This window comes from Salvelinus fontinalis, chromosome 18, assembly GCF_029448725.1.
Source record: "Salvelinus fontinalis isolate EN_2023a chromosome 18, ASM2944872v1, whole genome shotgun sequence".
In the NCBI taxonomy this organism is placed as follows: domain Eukaryota; kingdom Metazoa; phylum Chordata; class Actinopteri; order Salmoniformes; family Salmonidae; genus Salvelinus; species Salvelinus fontinalis.
This window is the reverse complement of record NC_074682.1, coordinates 31,512,605-31,528,974: the sequence shown is the minus strand read 5'-3', so window position 1 is coordinate 31,528,974 and position 16,370 is coordinate 31,512,605. Positions and strand designations below refer to the sequence as shown.

At 40.3% G+C, this 16,370-nt stretch overlaps 1 protein-coding gene across 2 annotated transcripts; it reads left to right on the top strand.

Moving 5' to 3' along the window:
- LOC129815282 (green-sensitive opsin-2-like) lies at window positions 1-9,762 on the top strand. 2 transcript variants are annotated; one of them, XM_055868952.1, is made up of 6 exons: window positions 1-364; window positions 538-706; window positions 851-1,016; window positions 1,130-1,369; window positions 1,458-1,535; window positions 9,597-9,762. In XM_055868952.1, the coding sequence occupies exons 1-6, from the start codon at window positions 1-3 to the stop codon at window positions 9,648-9,650; spliced, it is 1,071 nt and encodes a 356-aa protein (XP_055724927.1). In that variant the 3' UTR covers window positions 9,651-9,762. The 2 variants fall into 2 exon arrangements, with proteins under 2 accessions (XP_055724927.1, XP_055724928.1); XM_055868953.1 differs by lacking the exon at window positions 9,597-9,762 and having other exon boundaries at window positions 1,458-1,559.
- Window positions 9,763-16,370: the final 6,608 nt, after the last annotated feature.

The following is a 16,370-nucleotide window of genomic DNA, read 5'->3' as shown; positions in this document are numbered from 1 at the left end:
ATGCAGAACGGCACGGAAGGAAGCAACTTCTACATTCCCATGTCCAACCGGACTGGGCTTGTAAGGAGTCCTTTTCTATACCAACAGTACTACTTGGCGCCTCCATGGCAATACTATTGTCTTGCCTTCTATGTTTTCTTCCTGATCTGTTTTGGATTCCCCATCAACGGGCTGACCTTGTATGTCACAGCCACAAACAAGAAGCTTCGGCAACCCCTTAACTTCATCCTGGTCAACTTGGCTGCAGCTGGAATGATAATGGTCCTCTTTGGATTCACCATCACCATCACATCTGCTCTTAACGGTTACTTCATCTTTGGGCCAATGGGCTGTGCTATTGAGGGCTTCATGGCTACACTTGGAGGTAAGAAATAAAAAAAATACTATGGAATCTACTTCAGTTTAAACGGATGTAAAATAATGATTCGCTGTACCCAAAGTAATTGAAAATCAATTTGGAATTGAATGTACTGCACTCAAAGTTTAGAACATATAGAACTGAAATAATTGACTTCAGATTGTGGTTTCATTCTCCAGGTGAGGTTGCCCTGTGGTCTCTGGTAGTGCTGGCTGTCGAGAGATACATTGTGGTCTGCAAGCCCATGGGCAGCTTCACGTTCACCTCCACCCACGCTGGTGCTGGTGTTGCATTCACCTGGATAGCTGCTATGGCTTGTGCTGCTCCCCCACTGGTTGGCTGGTCCAGGTAAGCTGTAACCAGTGTAACCAGTGTAGAAAATGTAAAGTAGCATCAAATGTTATTCACATGCTATTCAAGTCATGCTCCATCCACCACCAATCCTACTCACTCACACACAATGATACTTTTGTGCATTTCTATTTTTCTTAGGTACATCCCAGAGGGCATGCAGTGCTCATGTGGACCTGACTACTACACCTTAGCCGAAGGCTTCAACAATGAATCATATGTGATCTACATGTTTACCTGCCACTTCATATTGCCAGTCTGTATGATCGCCTTCACTTATGGAAGTCTTGTCCTCACAGTCAAAGCGGTAAGTGACTTATTACACAAACCACATTTATCTAGCAGTTCAACATAGTGGTTATTGTATACAATGTAGGTGATAGTTCTCCACTCTGGTGTCTTGATTATCTTAATTTTCAGGCTGCAGCTTCCCAGCAGGACTCAGCATCTACCCAGAAAGCTGAGAAGGAAGTGACACGTATGTGCGTCCTGATGGTTTGTGGTTTCATGATCGCCTGGACTCCCTATGCCAGCCTTGCTGCCTGGATCTTCTTCAACAAAGGAGTTGCTTTCACTGCCCAGTCCATGGCTATACCTGCATTCTTCTCCAAGAGCTCAGCTTTGTTCAACCCCATTATCTATGTGCTGATGAACAAACAGGTTGGTAACAGACATATTTTTTCTCTACTTGGAACACTGAGTTTGACCTAGCAGCATTTTCATTATTCCCCCCCCCCCCCCCCCCCAGTTCCGTGGCTGCATGCTGGCCGCTGTAGGGATGAAAGCAGAAGAAGATGAGACGTCAGTGTCAGCAAGCAAGACAGAAGTTTCTTCTGTGGGCCCTGCATAGAGACTTTCCCTCATTCTGCACTTCCTGCCCTCTGACTTCTACCCTTGTCTAATGCTCTACAAGACATGGACTGTTTCTGAAAACTTCTACCAATTGGACGTTATGTGCTGATTATTATATTTACTTGTAACAGTTGGACTCCAAAACAAAATCAAGAACTGCATTTTGCTGCTTAGATTCCTAAAATGAACTGATGTAAACAGGTTTTATATTAAGTTTACTGCAGGTTGTGACAGAATCAGGGCAGTGTATTGACATCTAATAAAAAAACGATTTCTTGTTCTCTTTGCTCTCACCTCAGTCAAGAGACAACTCCCCAACTGGAGGGCTATAATTTACGATGGTAACATCTAAAGGCTCAACAATAAGACACAAACTAGTTTCTACAGTTCATAAGGAACACGAGATATGACGCAACACCTCTCTTCACTAACACTGCGTCATTCTGCACAATGTCACTCAATGTAGTTGAGATTGGATCACGAGATTGTATTTTTATGTAATTGTCAGGATAGAAATAATTTTGCTGGCATGTGTCATCATTTAATGTAAATATTTTATAAATAACAAAAAATTGTGTTACTAGATGAATAAATGCATGCATAACAAAGACTTCTTTGTTGTTGTGATATTCTTTTGACAACTGATTTACAATCCTACCTTCATTCATGTCCAGTGGGGAGTAGGGGAGAGTTGATAAATTTCTTTACATTCAGCATCACTCCATGAAGAAAATCACAGTATTCTACATATATTTTATAATGTTGTGTATCCCTGGAAATAATCAGGATTTATGTAAAAATTACAATTTTGAAGACATAGCTTGTCCCCAAAAATTGGTCTCTTGGCAGTTTTTTAGCCGCGGGACAGTGTAAATTAAGCCGCTTACAAATTTCTCAACTTAATTCAATATTATCACTACCTTTTTAAAACCATATCTATATTTATTTCCCAAACACAATTCAACCCAATCACAATAACCTTTTTTGTCTTTTAATCATTTTAAGCATCTTTTAACAGAGGTTTAACACCTAACAAACACTTTGTAGTTTTTTAAAACACTTTTAACGTAGGCCAGGCCCTGTTGTTACAGTACCTCATATCTCAGCCATAATGGCTGGGATGAAAACACAGCCATTGGCTCAATTTACCCGAAGGCCAAAAATGTGACTATATTAGCTCACACATCTACTTGGATGCACTTCCATGCTAGGTTTAGTACCTCATTTTGAAGTTCATAGAGACCCCAACCGATTTATAGAACAATCTTAAAATTATCTGCTTTGGTTTAAATGCAAACATCATGAAACCTCTAACACAAATGTATTTGACTTGGTGAAAATCTGTTTTTTGGACATCATTTGCTTAACACTTTTTCCATGGGGTTGCTTCCTTTACACAATCCATGAAATTATAAACCTTATCCTAAATATTTGGTCAAATTATACATTTTGTGTATGGTTCCCTAGAAACAAGGGTGACTCACCTTTGGTTCAACTTACCCCACTCTCCCCTAAGAGTTAGGCAAGATGGTAAATTCATTGTTATTGTGTTCATGGATATAATCTACTGCATGATTGCATCAATGCCTGGCAGTATTCAATAATAAATTAGATTATGTTGTTGTTTTGCTTGCTAATCATCTGGCAAAAGAAATGTGTAGTTTGTAGGCGAACACAGTAGCTCATAGCTTATGAACAGTACACAGTGCCTCAAGAAAGTATTCACACCCCTTGAGTTTTTCCACATTTTACTGTGTTACAGACTGAATTAAAAATGGATAAAATAGAGATTTGTTGTTACTGGCCTACACACAAAACCCAATAATACCATACTGGAATTATGTTTTTACACATTTTTACAAATTAATAAAAAATTCTAAGCTGAAAATGTATTGAGTCAATACGTATTCAACCCTATTGTTATAGCAAGACTAAATAAGTTCAGGAGTAAAAATGTGCTTAACAAGTTACATAAGTTGAATGGACTCCGTGTGCAATAATAGTGTTTAACCTGATTTTCGAATGTCTACATTATCTCTGTACCATACACATACAATTTTCGTAAAGGTCCTTCAGTTGAGCAGTGAACTTAGATTCAACCACAAAGACCAGTGGCACCTATTGGTAGATGGGTAAAAAACAAAAAAGCAGACACTGAATATCCCTTTGAGCATGGTGAAGTCATTCTTTACATTTTGGATAGTGTATTAATACACCCAGTCACTACAAAGATACAGGGTCCTTCGTAAATGAGTTGCTAAAGAGGAAGGAAACCACTCTGGGACATAACCATAAGGCCAATGGTGACTTCAAAAACAGTTACAGAGTTTAATGGCTGTGATATGAGAAAACAGAGGAAAGCTCAAGGGAGTGAAGGTTATTTATAGAAAGGGTTAGATGGAGAAAATTGTTACTGTCTGAAATAAAAATTGATAGCCCTCCCTTTAGCTACACTGAACAAAAATATAAACTCAACATGCAACAATTCCAAAGATTTTACTGAGTTACAGTTCATATAAGGAAATCAGTCAATTGAAATAAATTCAAATCAAATCAAAATGCATTTGTCACATGCACCAAATATAACAGGTGCAGTAGACATTACAGTGAAATGCTTACCTACAGTTGAAGTTGGAAGTTTACATACACTTAGGTTGGAGTCATTAAAACTAATTTTTCAACCACTCCACAAATTTCTTGTTAACAAACTGTAGTTTTGGCAAGTCGGTTAAGACATCTACTTTGTGCATGACACAAGTCAATTTTCCAACAATTATTTACAGACAGATTATTTCACTTATAATTCACTGTATCACAATTCCAGTGGGTCAGAAGTTTACATACACTAAGTTGACTGTGCCTTTAAACAGCTTGGAAAATTCCAGAAAATGATGTCACGGCTTAAGAAGCTTCTGATAGGCTAATTGACATATTTTGAGTCAATTGGGGGTGTACCTGTGGATGTATTTCAAGGCCTACCTTCAAACTCAGTGCCTCTTTGCTTGACGTCATGGGAAAATCAAAGGAAATCAGCCAAGACCTCCGAAAAACAAATGTAGACCTCCACAAGTCTGGTTCATCCAATTTCCAAACGCGCGAAGGTACCACGTTCATCTGTACAAACAATAGTACGCAAGTATAACGCCATGGGACCACATAGCCGTCATACCGCTCAGGAAGGAGACATGTTCTGCCTCCTAGAGATGAACATACTTTGGTGCGAAAAGTGCAAATCAATCCCAGAACTACAGCAAAGGACTTTGTGAAGATGCTGGAGGAAACAGGTACAAAAGTATCTATATCCACAGTAAAACAAGCCCTATATCGACATAACCTGAAAGGCTGCTCAGCAATGAAGAAGCCACTGCTCCAAAACCGACATAAAAAAGCCAGACTATGGTTTGCAACTGCACATGGCGACAAAGATCGTACTTTTTGGAGAAATGTCCTCTGGTCTGATGAAACAAAAATAGAAATGTTTGGCCATAATGACCATCGTCAAGCCCGAAGAACACCATCCCAAACGTGAAGCATGGAGGTGGCAGCATCATGTTGTGGGGGTGCTTTGCTGCAGGAGGGACTGGTGCACTTCACAAAATAGATGGCATCATGAGGTAGGAAATTTATGTGGACATATTGAAGCTACATCTCAGGACATCAGTCAGGATGTTAAAGCTTGGCCACAAATGGGTCTTCCAAATGGACAATGACCCCAAGCATACTTCCAAAGTTGTGGCAACATGGCTTAAGGACAACAAAGTCAAATCAAATTTTATTTGTCACATACACATGGTTAGCAGATGTTAATGCGAGTGTAGCGAAATGCTTGTGCTTCTAGTTCCGACAATGCAGTAATAACCAACAAGTAATCTAACCTAACAATTCCACAACTACTACCTTATACACACAAGTGTAAAGGGATAAAGAATATGTACATAAAGATATATGAATGAGTGATGGTACAGAACGGCATAGGCAAGATGCAGTAGATGGTATAGAGTACAGTATATACATATGAGATGAGTAATGTAGGGTATGTAAACATAAAGTGGCATGGTTTAAAGTGGCTAGTGATACATGTATTACATAAAGATGGCAAGATGCAGTAGATGATATAGAGTACAGTATATACATATACATATGAGATGAGTAATGTAGGGTATGTAAACATTATATTAAGTGACATTGTTTAAAGTGGCTAGTGGTACATTTTTACATAATTTCCATCAATTCCCATTATTAAAGTGGCTGCAGTTGAGTCAGTATGTTGGCAGCGGCCACTAAATGTTAGTGGTGGCTGTTTAACAGTCTGATGGCCTTGAGATAGAAGCTGTTTTTCAGTCTCTCGGTCCCTGCTTGATGCACCTGTACTGACCTCGCCTTCTGGATGATAGCGGGGTGAACAGGCAGTGGCTTGGGTGGTTGTTGTCCTTGATGATCTTTATGGCCTTCCTGTGACATCGGGTGGTGTAGGTGTCCTGGAGGGTAGGTAGTTTGCCCCCGGTGATGCATTGTGCAGACACCACCATCTGGAGAGCCTTACGGTTGTGGGCGGAGCAGTTGCCGTACCAGGCGGTGATACAGCCCGACAGGATGCTCTCGATTGTGCATCTGTAGAAGTTTGTGAGTGCTTTTGGTGACAAGCCGAATTTCTTCAGCCTCCTGAGGTTGAAGAGGCGCTGCTGCGCCTTCTTCACAACGCTGTCTGTGTGGGTGGACCAATTCAGTTGTCCGTGATGTGTACACCGAGGAACTTAACTTTCCACCTTCTCCACTACTGTCCCGTCGATGTGGATAGGGGGGTGCTCCCTCTGCTGTTTCCTGAAGTCAAGGTATTGGAGTGGCCATCACAAAGCCCTGACCTCAAACCTGACCTCAATCCTAAAGAAAATTTATGGGCAGAACTGAAAAAGTGTGTGCGAGCAAGGAGGCCTACAAACCTGACTCAGTTACATCAGCTCTGTCAGGAGGAATGGGCCAAAATTAACCCAATTTATTGTGGGAAGTTTGTGGAAGGCTAACCGAAATGTTTGATCCTGTCAGGTTTCCAAAAGTGGTGTGTGAAGGAGTCAGGCGCAGAGAGCAGGGTAGTTCAAAAAGGACGTGGATTCAATGTTCCAAAATACCAGAGAGACGGTCACGCCACACACACAAGGGCGCGTAAAATCCCAGTCCAAACAAACAGGACTAAACAGAATAGGAACAGAACCACAAGAAATGAATGAAACACCACTAACAGAAAAACAAGCCCACACAAAAGTCGACGGGCCAACTGGGTTTAAATAGCCCACAATTAAACCTAAACACGAAACAGGTGCAACAAATCAGACACAACTAAAGAAAACAGAAAAGGGGATCGGTGGCAGCTAGTAGGCCGGCGACGACAACCGCAGAGCGCTGCCCGAACGGGAAGAGGCACCACCTTCGGCAGGATTCGTGACAGATCCAAGTTAAACAATTTAAAAGCAATGCTACCAAATACTAATTGAGTGTATGTAAACTTCTGACCCACTGGGAATGTGATGAAAGAAATAAAAGCTGAAATAAATCATTCTCTACTATTATTCTGACATTTCACATTCTTAAAATAAAGTGGTGATCATAATTCTTACTTGGATTAAATGTCAGGAATTTTTAAAAACTGAGTTTAAATGTATTTCGCCAAGGTGTATGTAAACTTACGACTTCAACTGTACAAGCCCTTTTAACCAACAATGCAGTTTTAAGAAAAATACATGTGAAGTGAAAAATAGATAAGTAAAAAATGTAAAATAAAAGTAACAAATAATTAAACAGCAGCAGTAAAATAATAATAGCGAGGCTATAGCAAGGCTATATTGTAACGTTCTTCTGGTGGTGTATAAACAGACCAAGGCGCAGCGGGTGATAAATACATAACGATTTATTTCAAACAGACGAAACACTGACAAAACACTAGAACAAACTACAAAACAATAAACGAAGGCAACAGACCTGAAACAAACAAACTTACATATAGACGAAGGACGCAAGAACAGGAACAGACTACCTAAAACGAACGAACAAACGAAACAGTCCCATGTGGATTACACAGACACAGGAACAATCACCTACAAACAAACAGTGAGAACAACCTACCTTAATATGGCTCTCAATCAGAGGAAACGTCAAACAGCTGCCTCTAATTGAGAGCCATACCAGGCAACCCATTAACCCAACATAGAAAACACATAACATAGACTACCCACCCCAACTCACGCCCTGACCAATTAAACACATACCAAACAACAGAAAACAGGTCAGGAACGTGACATATATACAGGGGTACCGGTACAGAGTCAATGTGCGGCGGCACCGGTTAGTCAAGGTAATTGAGGTAATATGTACATGTAGGTAGAGTTAAAGTGACTATGCATGGATAATTAACAGAGAGCAGCAGCAGCGTAAAATTACGGGGTGGGGGGAGTGCAATGCAAATAGTCTGGGTAGCTGTTTGATTAACTGATCAGGAGTCTAATGGCTTGGGGGTAGAACCTGTTAAGAAGCCTTTTGGACCTAGATTTGGCCCTCTGGTACTGCTTGCCGTGTGGTAGCAGAAAGAACAGTCAATGACTAAGGTGGCTGGAGTCGTTGACAATTTTTAGGGCCTTCCTCTGACACCGCCTGGTATAGAGGTCCTGGATGGTAGGAAGCTTGGCCCCAGTGATGTACTGGGCCGTACGCACTGTAGTGCCTCTGTAGTGCCTTGCTGTCAGAGGCCGAGCAGTTGCCATACCAGGGAGTGAAGCAACCAGTCAGAATGCTCTTGATGGTGCAGCTGTAGAACCTTTTGAGGATCTGAGGATCTGAGGACACTAGTCTATGGATTTCACGTGACTGAGAATATGCATCTGTTGGTCAAAGAATCCTTTTGTTTTACTTAGGGGTGTGGATCAGAAAACTAGTTAGTATCTGGTGTGACCACCATTTGCCTCATGCAACGCGACACATCTCCTTTGCACAGAGTTGATCAGTCTGTTGATTGTGGCCTGTAGAATGTTGTTCTACCCTTCTTCAATGGCTGTGCGAAGTTGCTGGAAATACGAGTTAGCTGGGACACGCTGTCCTACACGTCAATCCAGAGCATCCCAAACATGCTCAATAGGTGACATGTCAGGTGAGTATGCAGGCCATGGAAGAACAGAGGCATTTTCAGCTTCCAGGAATTGTGTACAGATCCATGCGACATGGGGCCATGCATTATCATGCTGAAACATGAGGTGATGACAGCAGATGAATGGCACAACAATGGGCCTCAGGATTTCATCACGGTATCTCTGTATATTCAAATTGCCATCGATAAAATACAACCGTGTTCATTGTCCATAGCTTATGCCTGTCCAATACCATAACCCCATTGGAGGCAGCTTATGGTAGAGAAATGAACATTAAATTATCTGGCAACAGCTCTGGTGGACATTTCTACAGTCATCATGCCAATTGCATATTCCCTCAAAACCTGAGACATCTGTGACATTGTGGCATGTGACAAAACTGCAGATTTTAGAGTGGCCTTCTATTGTCCTTAGCAGAAGGTGCACCTGTGTAATTATCATGCTGTTTAATCAGCTTCTTGATATGCCACACCTGTCAGGTTGATGGATTATCTTGGCAAAGGATAACAGGGATGTAAACACATTTGTGCACAATATTTGATTGAAATGCACATTTGTGGCCTGCTGGAGGTCATTTTGCAGGGCGCTGGCAGTGCACCTCCTTGCACTAAGGCGGAGGTAGCGGTCCTGCTGCTGGATTGTTGCCCTCCTAGGGCCTCCTCCACGTCTCCTGATGTACTGGCCTGTCTCCTGGTAGCGCCTCCATGCTCTGGACACTACGCTGACAGACACAGCAAACCTTTTTGCCACAGCTCGCATTGATGTGCCATCCTGGATGAACTGCACTACCTGAGCCACTTGTGTGGGTTGTAGACTCCGTCTCATGCTACCACTAGAGTGAGAGCACCGCCAGCATTCAAAAGTGACCAAAACATCAGCCAGGAAGCATAGGAACTGAGAAGTGGTCTGTGGTCACCACCTGCAGAATCACTCCTTTTTTGGGGGTGTCTTGCTAATTGCCTATAATTTCCACCTTTTGTCTATTCCATTTGCACAACAGCATGTGAAATTTATTGTCAATCAGTGTTGCTTCCCAAGTGGACAGTTTGATTTCACAGAAGTGTGATTGACTTGGAGTTACATTGTGTTGTTTAAGTGTTCCCTTTATTTTTTGAGCAGTGTATTTTTGTTCAGTATATTTTACCTAAACCCTTCCTGAACACTTGAAAAAAAGACAAGTGACCCTCCCCATACCCAAAATAATAACTAAAACAAAGTGGATAGCAGAGCACATATCTACCATTTACCCTCACTTCTTAGACAGACAGGAGCCTTAGATATACAGTTTTTTAAAGTGTTCTTTGTCCAAAATAATTACATGGCAATGCAAGAATCTTGATAGTGATCAGGGCTGTAGGCCAGAAGGTTGTGGGTTGGCAGATAACCATGGACAAGAGTAGGGGTGGGAAGATCTCCTTTATAGTAAAAGCATTGCATAAATCTATTGTCGTATTTGCAGGTCCGAGAAAAAATAGCCTTCAATGAACATTTCATGCAATTCTACGTCATTTTACATATAAGCAGACATTTTTTTAATACCACACAAATTACAGAAATTACAGGCTAAGAACGAACAGAAAGATAGGCCTATGTGTTCATCTTATCATATTTCTCCAATGCCAAATCGTTGTGTCTTGTTTGCAAAAAAAATGTCCCTGTTTGCAAATGATTAAATCTGAGAAGTCATTAGGAATCTGAGCATGGTACCTTCAAACGTAAGGCCTACCTTTCCACTGGGGAGAAGCTGCCTCCACGTGTGGATTCTATTTCTCAAAATCTATTATTTGTATTTGTATTTATTAGAGATCCCCATTTGCCAAGGCAGCAGCTACTCTTCCTGGGGTCCAAACACATTAAAGCACTTACATTACATATAAAAGGAAAGATAAAACAGTACAATATAACATTACTACACCACTACATATCGACAGAAAAATACCACTGTACAAAAATATTACAATGTATGCGATGCATGTATCTGTACCTTTGTGTCTGTCTCTTCACAGTCCCCGCTGTTCCATAAGGTGCGCCTGTCACGTTCCTGACCTGTTTTCCTTGTTTTTGTATTTGTTTAGTATGGTCAGGGCGTGAGTTGGGGTGGGCATTCTATGTTATGTGTTTCTATGTTTAGGTTCATTGTCTATTAGCCTGATATGGTTCTCAATCAGGGACAGGTGTTTTACGTTTCCTCTGATTGAGAACCATATTAAGGTAGGTTGTTCACACTGTTTGTTTGTGGGTGATTGTCTTCCGTGTCAGTGTTTGTTACCACACGGGACTGTATCGTTTGTCCTAGTCTGTACCTGTTCGTGCGTTCTTCGTGTTTATGTAAGTTCATATGTTCAGGTCGGTCTACGTCGTTTTTTGTTTTGTAATTTTCCAAGTGTTTTTCGTGTTAGTCTTTGCTTTAATAAATTAATCATGTATTCCACCTACGCTGCATTTTGTTCCGATCCCTACTCCTCCTTTTCAGACGAAGAGGAGGAAAACAGCCGTTACAGCGACTCCCATAGTCTGTTCTGGACTAGTGGATTTTGAAGAGCCCTCTGGTGGCATGTCTTGTGGGGTATGCATGGGTGTACAGCTCGTACACCTTTTGCCAGTAGTTTAACTTCTCTAGGATAGGGGGCAGCATTTTCACGTTTGGATGAAAAGCATACCCAAATTCAACTGCCAGCTACTCACCCCCAGAAGATAAGATATGCATATTATTAGTGGATTTGGATAGAAAACACTCTGAAGTTTCTAAAACTGTTTGAATCATGTCTGTGAGTATAACATAACTTATTTAGCAGGCGAAACCCAGAGGACAAACATTCAGATCTTTTTTTGAGGTCACTCTCTTTTCAATGGATTTTCATTGGGAATACAGATTTTTAATTGACCTTCTTGCAGTTCTTACCACTTCCGCTGGATGTCAACATTCTTTAGAAATTGGTTGAGGGTTTTTCCTTTGTGTAATGAAGAAGTACGGCCATCTTGAACGAGGGTTACTCGAAGTGTCCTGTTTGTTAGAGGCGCATGACCAGAAGGCTAGCTACATTTTGTTTTAATCCTGTATTGAACACAGATCATCCCGTCTTCAATTTTATCGATTATTTACAGAAAAAATACCTAAAGTTGTATTACAAAAGTAGTTTAAAATGTTTTGGCAAAGTTTACAGGTAACTTTGAGATTTTGTAGTGACGTTTCACAAGTTGGAACCGGTGTTTTTCTGGATCAAATGCGCCAAATAAATTGACATTTTGGATATATATCGACGGAATTAATCGAACAAAAGGACCATTTGTGTTGTTTATGGGACATATTGGAGTGCCAACAACAGAAGCACGTTTTGTGTCACGCCTGCAGGGTTGAAATATGCTTTTCTCTCTTTGTTTACTATGGTGCGAACTCAGATAATAGCATCATTTGCTTTTGCCGAAAAGCCTACTTGAATTCTGACATGTTGGCTTGAATCACAACCAGTGTAGCTTTAATTTGGTATCTTTCATGTCTGATTTAATTTTTATTACATTTTTGTTCGGATTTTTATAGTAATTTATTTGAATTTGGCGCTCTGCATTTTCTCTGGCTTTTGGCCAAGTGAGACAGTAGTGCCCCGCCTAAACGCAGATTTTTGGATATAAATATGAACTTTACCGAACAAAACATACATGTATTGTGAAACATGAAGTCCCATGAGTGTCATCTGATGAAGATCATCAAAGGTTAGTGATTAATTTTAACTCTATTTCTGCATTTTGTTGCTCCTCTCTTTGGCTGGAAAAATGGATGTGTTTTTGTGTGGCTATGTACTGACCTAACATAATCGCAAGGTGTGCTTTCGCCGTAAATCCTTTTTGAAATCAGACATGTTGGCTGGATTCACAACAAGTGTAGCTTTAATTTGGTGTCTTTCATGTGTGATTTCATGAAAGTTAGATTTTTATATTAATTTATTTGAATTTGGCGCTCTGCATTTTTACTGGCTTTTGGCCAAAGTGGGACGTTAGCGTCCCACATTTCCCAGAGAAGTTAAGCAGACAGCTCGGTACATTCAGCTTGTCAACACTTCTTACAAAAACAAGTAGTGAATGTCAATCTCTCTTCCACTTTGAGCCATGAGAGATTGACATGCATATCATTAATGTTAGCTCTCCGTGTACTTTTAAGGGCCAGCCATGCTGTCCTGTTCTGAGCCAACTGCAATTTTCCTAAGTCCCTCTTTGTGGCACCTGACCACACTCCTGAACAGTAGTCTAGGTGCGACAAAACTAGGGCCTGTAGGACCTGCCTTGTTGATCATGTTGTTAAGAAGGCAGAGCAGTGCTTTATTATGGACAGACTTCTCCGCATCTTAGCTACTGTTGTATCAATATGTTTTGACCATGACAGTTTCAATCCAGAGTTACTCCAAGATGTTTAGTCACCTCAACTTGCTCAATTTCCTCATTTTTTTATTACGAGATGTAGTAGAGGTTTAGGGTTCAATTAATGATTTGTCCCAAACACAATATTTTTAGTTTTGGAAAAATGTAGGACTAACTTATTCCTTGCCACCCACTCTGAAAATAACTGCAGCTCTTTGTTAAGTGTTGCAGTAATTTCAGTTGCTGTGGTTGCTGACATGTATATTGTTGAGTCATCCGCATACATAGACACTCTGGCTTTACACAAAGCCAGTTGTAAGTCATTAGTAAAGATTGAAAAAAGTAAGGGCTCTAAACAGCTACCCTGGAGAATTGATATTTAAGTGGATTATGTTGGAGAGGGTTACATTAAAGAACACCCTCTGTGTTCTGTTAGACAAGTAACTCTTTATACACAATATAGCAGGGGGTGTAAAGCCATAACACATGTTTTCCAGCAGCAGACTATGATCGATAATGTCAAAAGCCGCACTGAAGTCTAACAAAACAGCCCCCACAATATTTTTATCATCAATATATCTCAGCCAATCATCAGTCATTTGTGTAAGTGTTGACCTTGTTGAATGTCTTTGTCACGTTCCTGACCTATTTCTGTTAGTTTGTTGTATGTGTTACTTGGTCAGGACGTGAGTTTGGGTGGGCATTCTATGTTTTCTGTTTCTATGTTGGTTTAAGGGTTGCCTGGTATGGCTCTCAATGAGAGGCATGTGTTTGGCGTTTCCTCTAATTGAGAGTCATATTTAGGTAGGTTGTTTCACAGTGTTCGTTGTGGGTGGTTGTCTCCTGTGTCTGTGTCTATGTTACACCATACGGGACTGTTTCGTGCGTTCGTCATTTTGTGTAGTCATTTTTCCTGTTCGTGATTTCTTCGTGTTTCATGTAAGTTCGTCGTCCAGGTATGTCTACATCGTTTTGTTGTTTTGTAATATATCAAGTGTTCTTCGTGTGTTTAGTTCGTCTTGCAAATAAATAATTATGTATTCACAACCCGCTGTGCCTTGGTCGAATCACGCCGTTACAGTCTTTCCCTATAAGCGTGCTGAAAGTCTGTTGTCAATTTGTTTACTGTAAAATAGCATTGTATCTGGTCAAACACTATTTTCTCCAAAACTTTACTAAGGGTTGGTAACAGACTGATTGGTCAGCTACTTGAGCCAGTAAAGGGGGCTTTACTATTATTGGGTTGCGTAATGACTTTTGCTTTCCTCCAGGCCTGAGGGCACAGACTTTTCTAGTAGGCTTAAATTGAAGATGTGGCAAATAGGAGTGGCAATATCGTCTGCTATTATCCTCAGTAATTTTCCATCCATATTGTCAGACCCCGGTGGTCTGTCATCGTTGATAGACCAAAAAAATAAATCACTTCTTCCACGCTCACTTTACAGTATTCAAAAGTCCAGTGCTTGTCTTTCATAATTTGGTCAGATATACTTGGATATTGGATATGTAGTCTCAGCGTTTGTTGCTGGCATGTCATGCCTACGTTTAAATATCTTGCCAATGAAAAAGTAATTAAAATAGTTGGCAATATCAGTGGGTTTTGTAATGAATGAGCCATCTGATTCAATGAATGAGGAAGACGAGTTTGACTTTTATCCCAAAATCTCATTTAAGGTGGTCCAAAGTTTCTTACTATCATTCTTTACGTCATTTATTTTGATTTCATAGTATAGTTTATTTTTATTTTTGTTTAGTTTAGTCACATGATTTCTTAATTTGCAATACATTGGTCAATCGATTGGGCTGCCAGACTTATTTCCCATACTGTACCTTTTGCCTCACCCTTCTCAAACATATCATTTTTCAATTACTCATCAATCCAAGGGAATTTAACAGTTTTTACAGTCATTATCTTAATGGGTGCATGCTTATTAGTAACTGGAATAAGCAATTCCATAAATGTGTCAAGTGCAGCGTCTGGTTGCTCGTCATTACACACCACAAATAACATCAGAATCCCTACAAAACGTATTGTATGACTATGTTAGGCTATATGGCTACTAAATTGTGATCACTACATCCTATGGATTTGGATACCGCTTTAAAGCACATTTCTGCAGCATTAGTAAAGATGTGATCAACACATGATGATTTAAATCCTGTGCTATTTGTAACTTCCCTGGTAGGTTGACTGACAACCTGAACCAGGTTGTAGGCACTGGTTATAGTTTGACGTTTTTTCTTGAGTGGGCAGCTTGATGAAAGCCAGTCAATTTTCAGGTCTCTCCAGAGATGCACTGTATGTGACACAAGATGTAAACAATGGTTTTCCATCAATAGAATCAATCTAGGGAGTAGTGATCTCATAAGATAATTGAATAGACCTCACATAGCGGTAGGACTAATTATCTCACAAGCTCTGGCAGAGAAGCAGCCTATATGAGCACTTTAACAGTAGCCTAAACGTACAGTTGACGTATCCATCACTAATGAATTTGAGAGATCATAGGCTGGTTTCTGCTGCAAACATGGTTTTATTAGCTTACCAGAAATGCTACAAAAACAGGTTTGTGATAGGCCTTCAATTAAAACGTTTCACTTGTTACATCATAATAATAACAAATAATTACTAACCTTACTATTGTTCGCAAGCTGACAGCAACCGATTAGGCTATTTCATATACTTCAAGCTATCGGGAGTAAGATATTCTGAGGTGCGCATGGATTATTTGGACAAGTCGTTTTTATTAGTAGGAATGAGTTTAACTAATGTCTAATTGAGTCTTTGGTAAAAAAAAGTGTCACAATTCATAGGGGAATATTTACCAATCATGCCTTCTGCCAAACCTGGGCCCAGTTTCCCGATGGTGATGGGATTTAGTCTTACCAGTGTTTTAACGATGCATCTTTTCTACAACGCCGAAGATGTAATGTGTTTCCCAAAACACCATGCAGAGAAAACATTTGCTAAATGCGTCGTTGAGGCATGTATCGATACTGATAGGATCGAAAGAAAGGGACAGCTGCTCTCACATATTTTATTGTTTTATTTTACCTATACAAGTCAGTTTTTAGATTTTTTTATTTTTTACAATGACAGCCTACCCCAGATGACACTGGGCCAATTGTGCACAGCCCTATGGGACTCCCAATCACTGCCAGACGTGATACAGCCTGGATTTGAACCAGGGACTGTAATGACACCTCTTGCACTGAGATGCAGTTCATTAGATCGCTGCGCCACTCGAGAGCACAAATCAGATCAGCTTTCTCCATCAAAATATAACTTTAACATTATAATTAATTTACAATACTGAGGACGG

What these genes read in the sequence shown, in the direction of transcription:
- LOC129815282 (XM_055868952.1), top strand. Translation starts at nt 1, where the DNA reads ATGCAGAACGGCACGGAAGGAAGCAACTTCTACATTCCCATGTCCAAC. An exon ending in CCACTGGTTGGCTGGTCCAG is followed by an intron (nt 707 to 850) that starts GTAAGCTGTAAC and finishes TATTTTTCTTAG; the next exon opens with GTACATCCCAGAGGGCATGC. An exon ending in TGTCAGCAAGCAAGACAGAA is followed by an intron (nt 1,536 to 9,596) that starts GTTTCTTCTGTG and finishes GGAACTGAGAAG; the next exon opens with TGGTCTGTGGTCACCACCTG.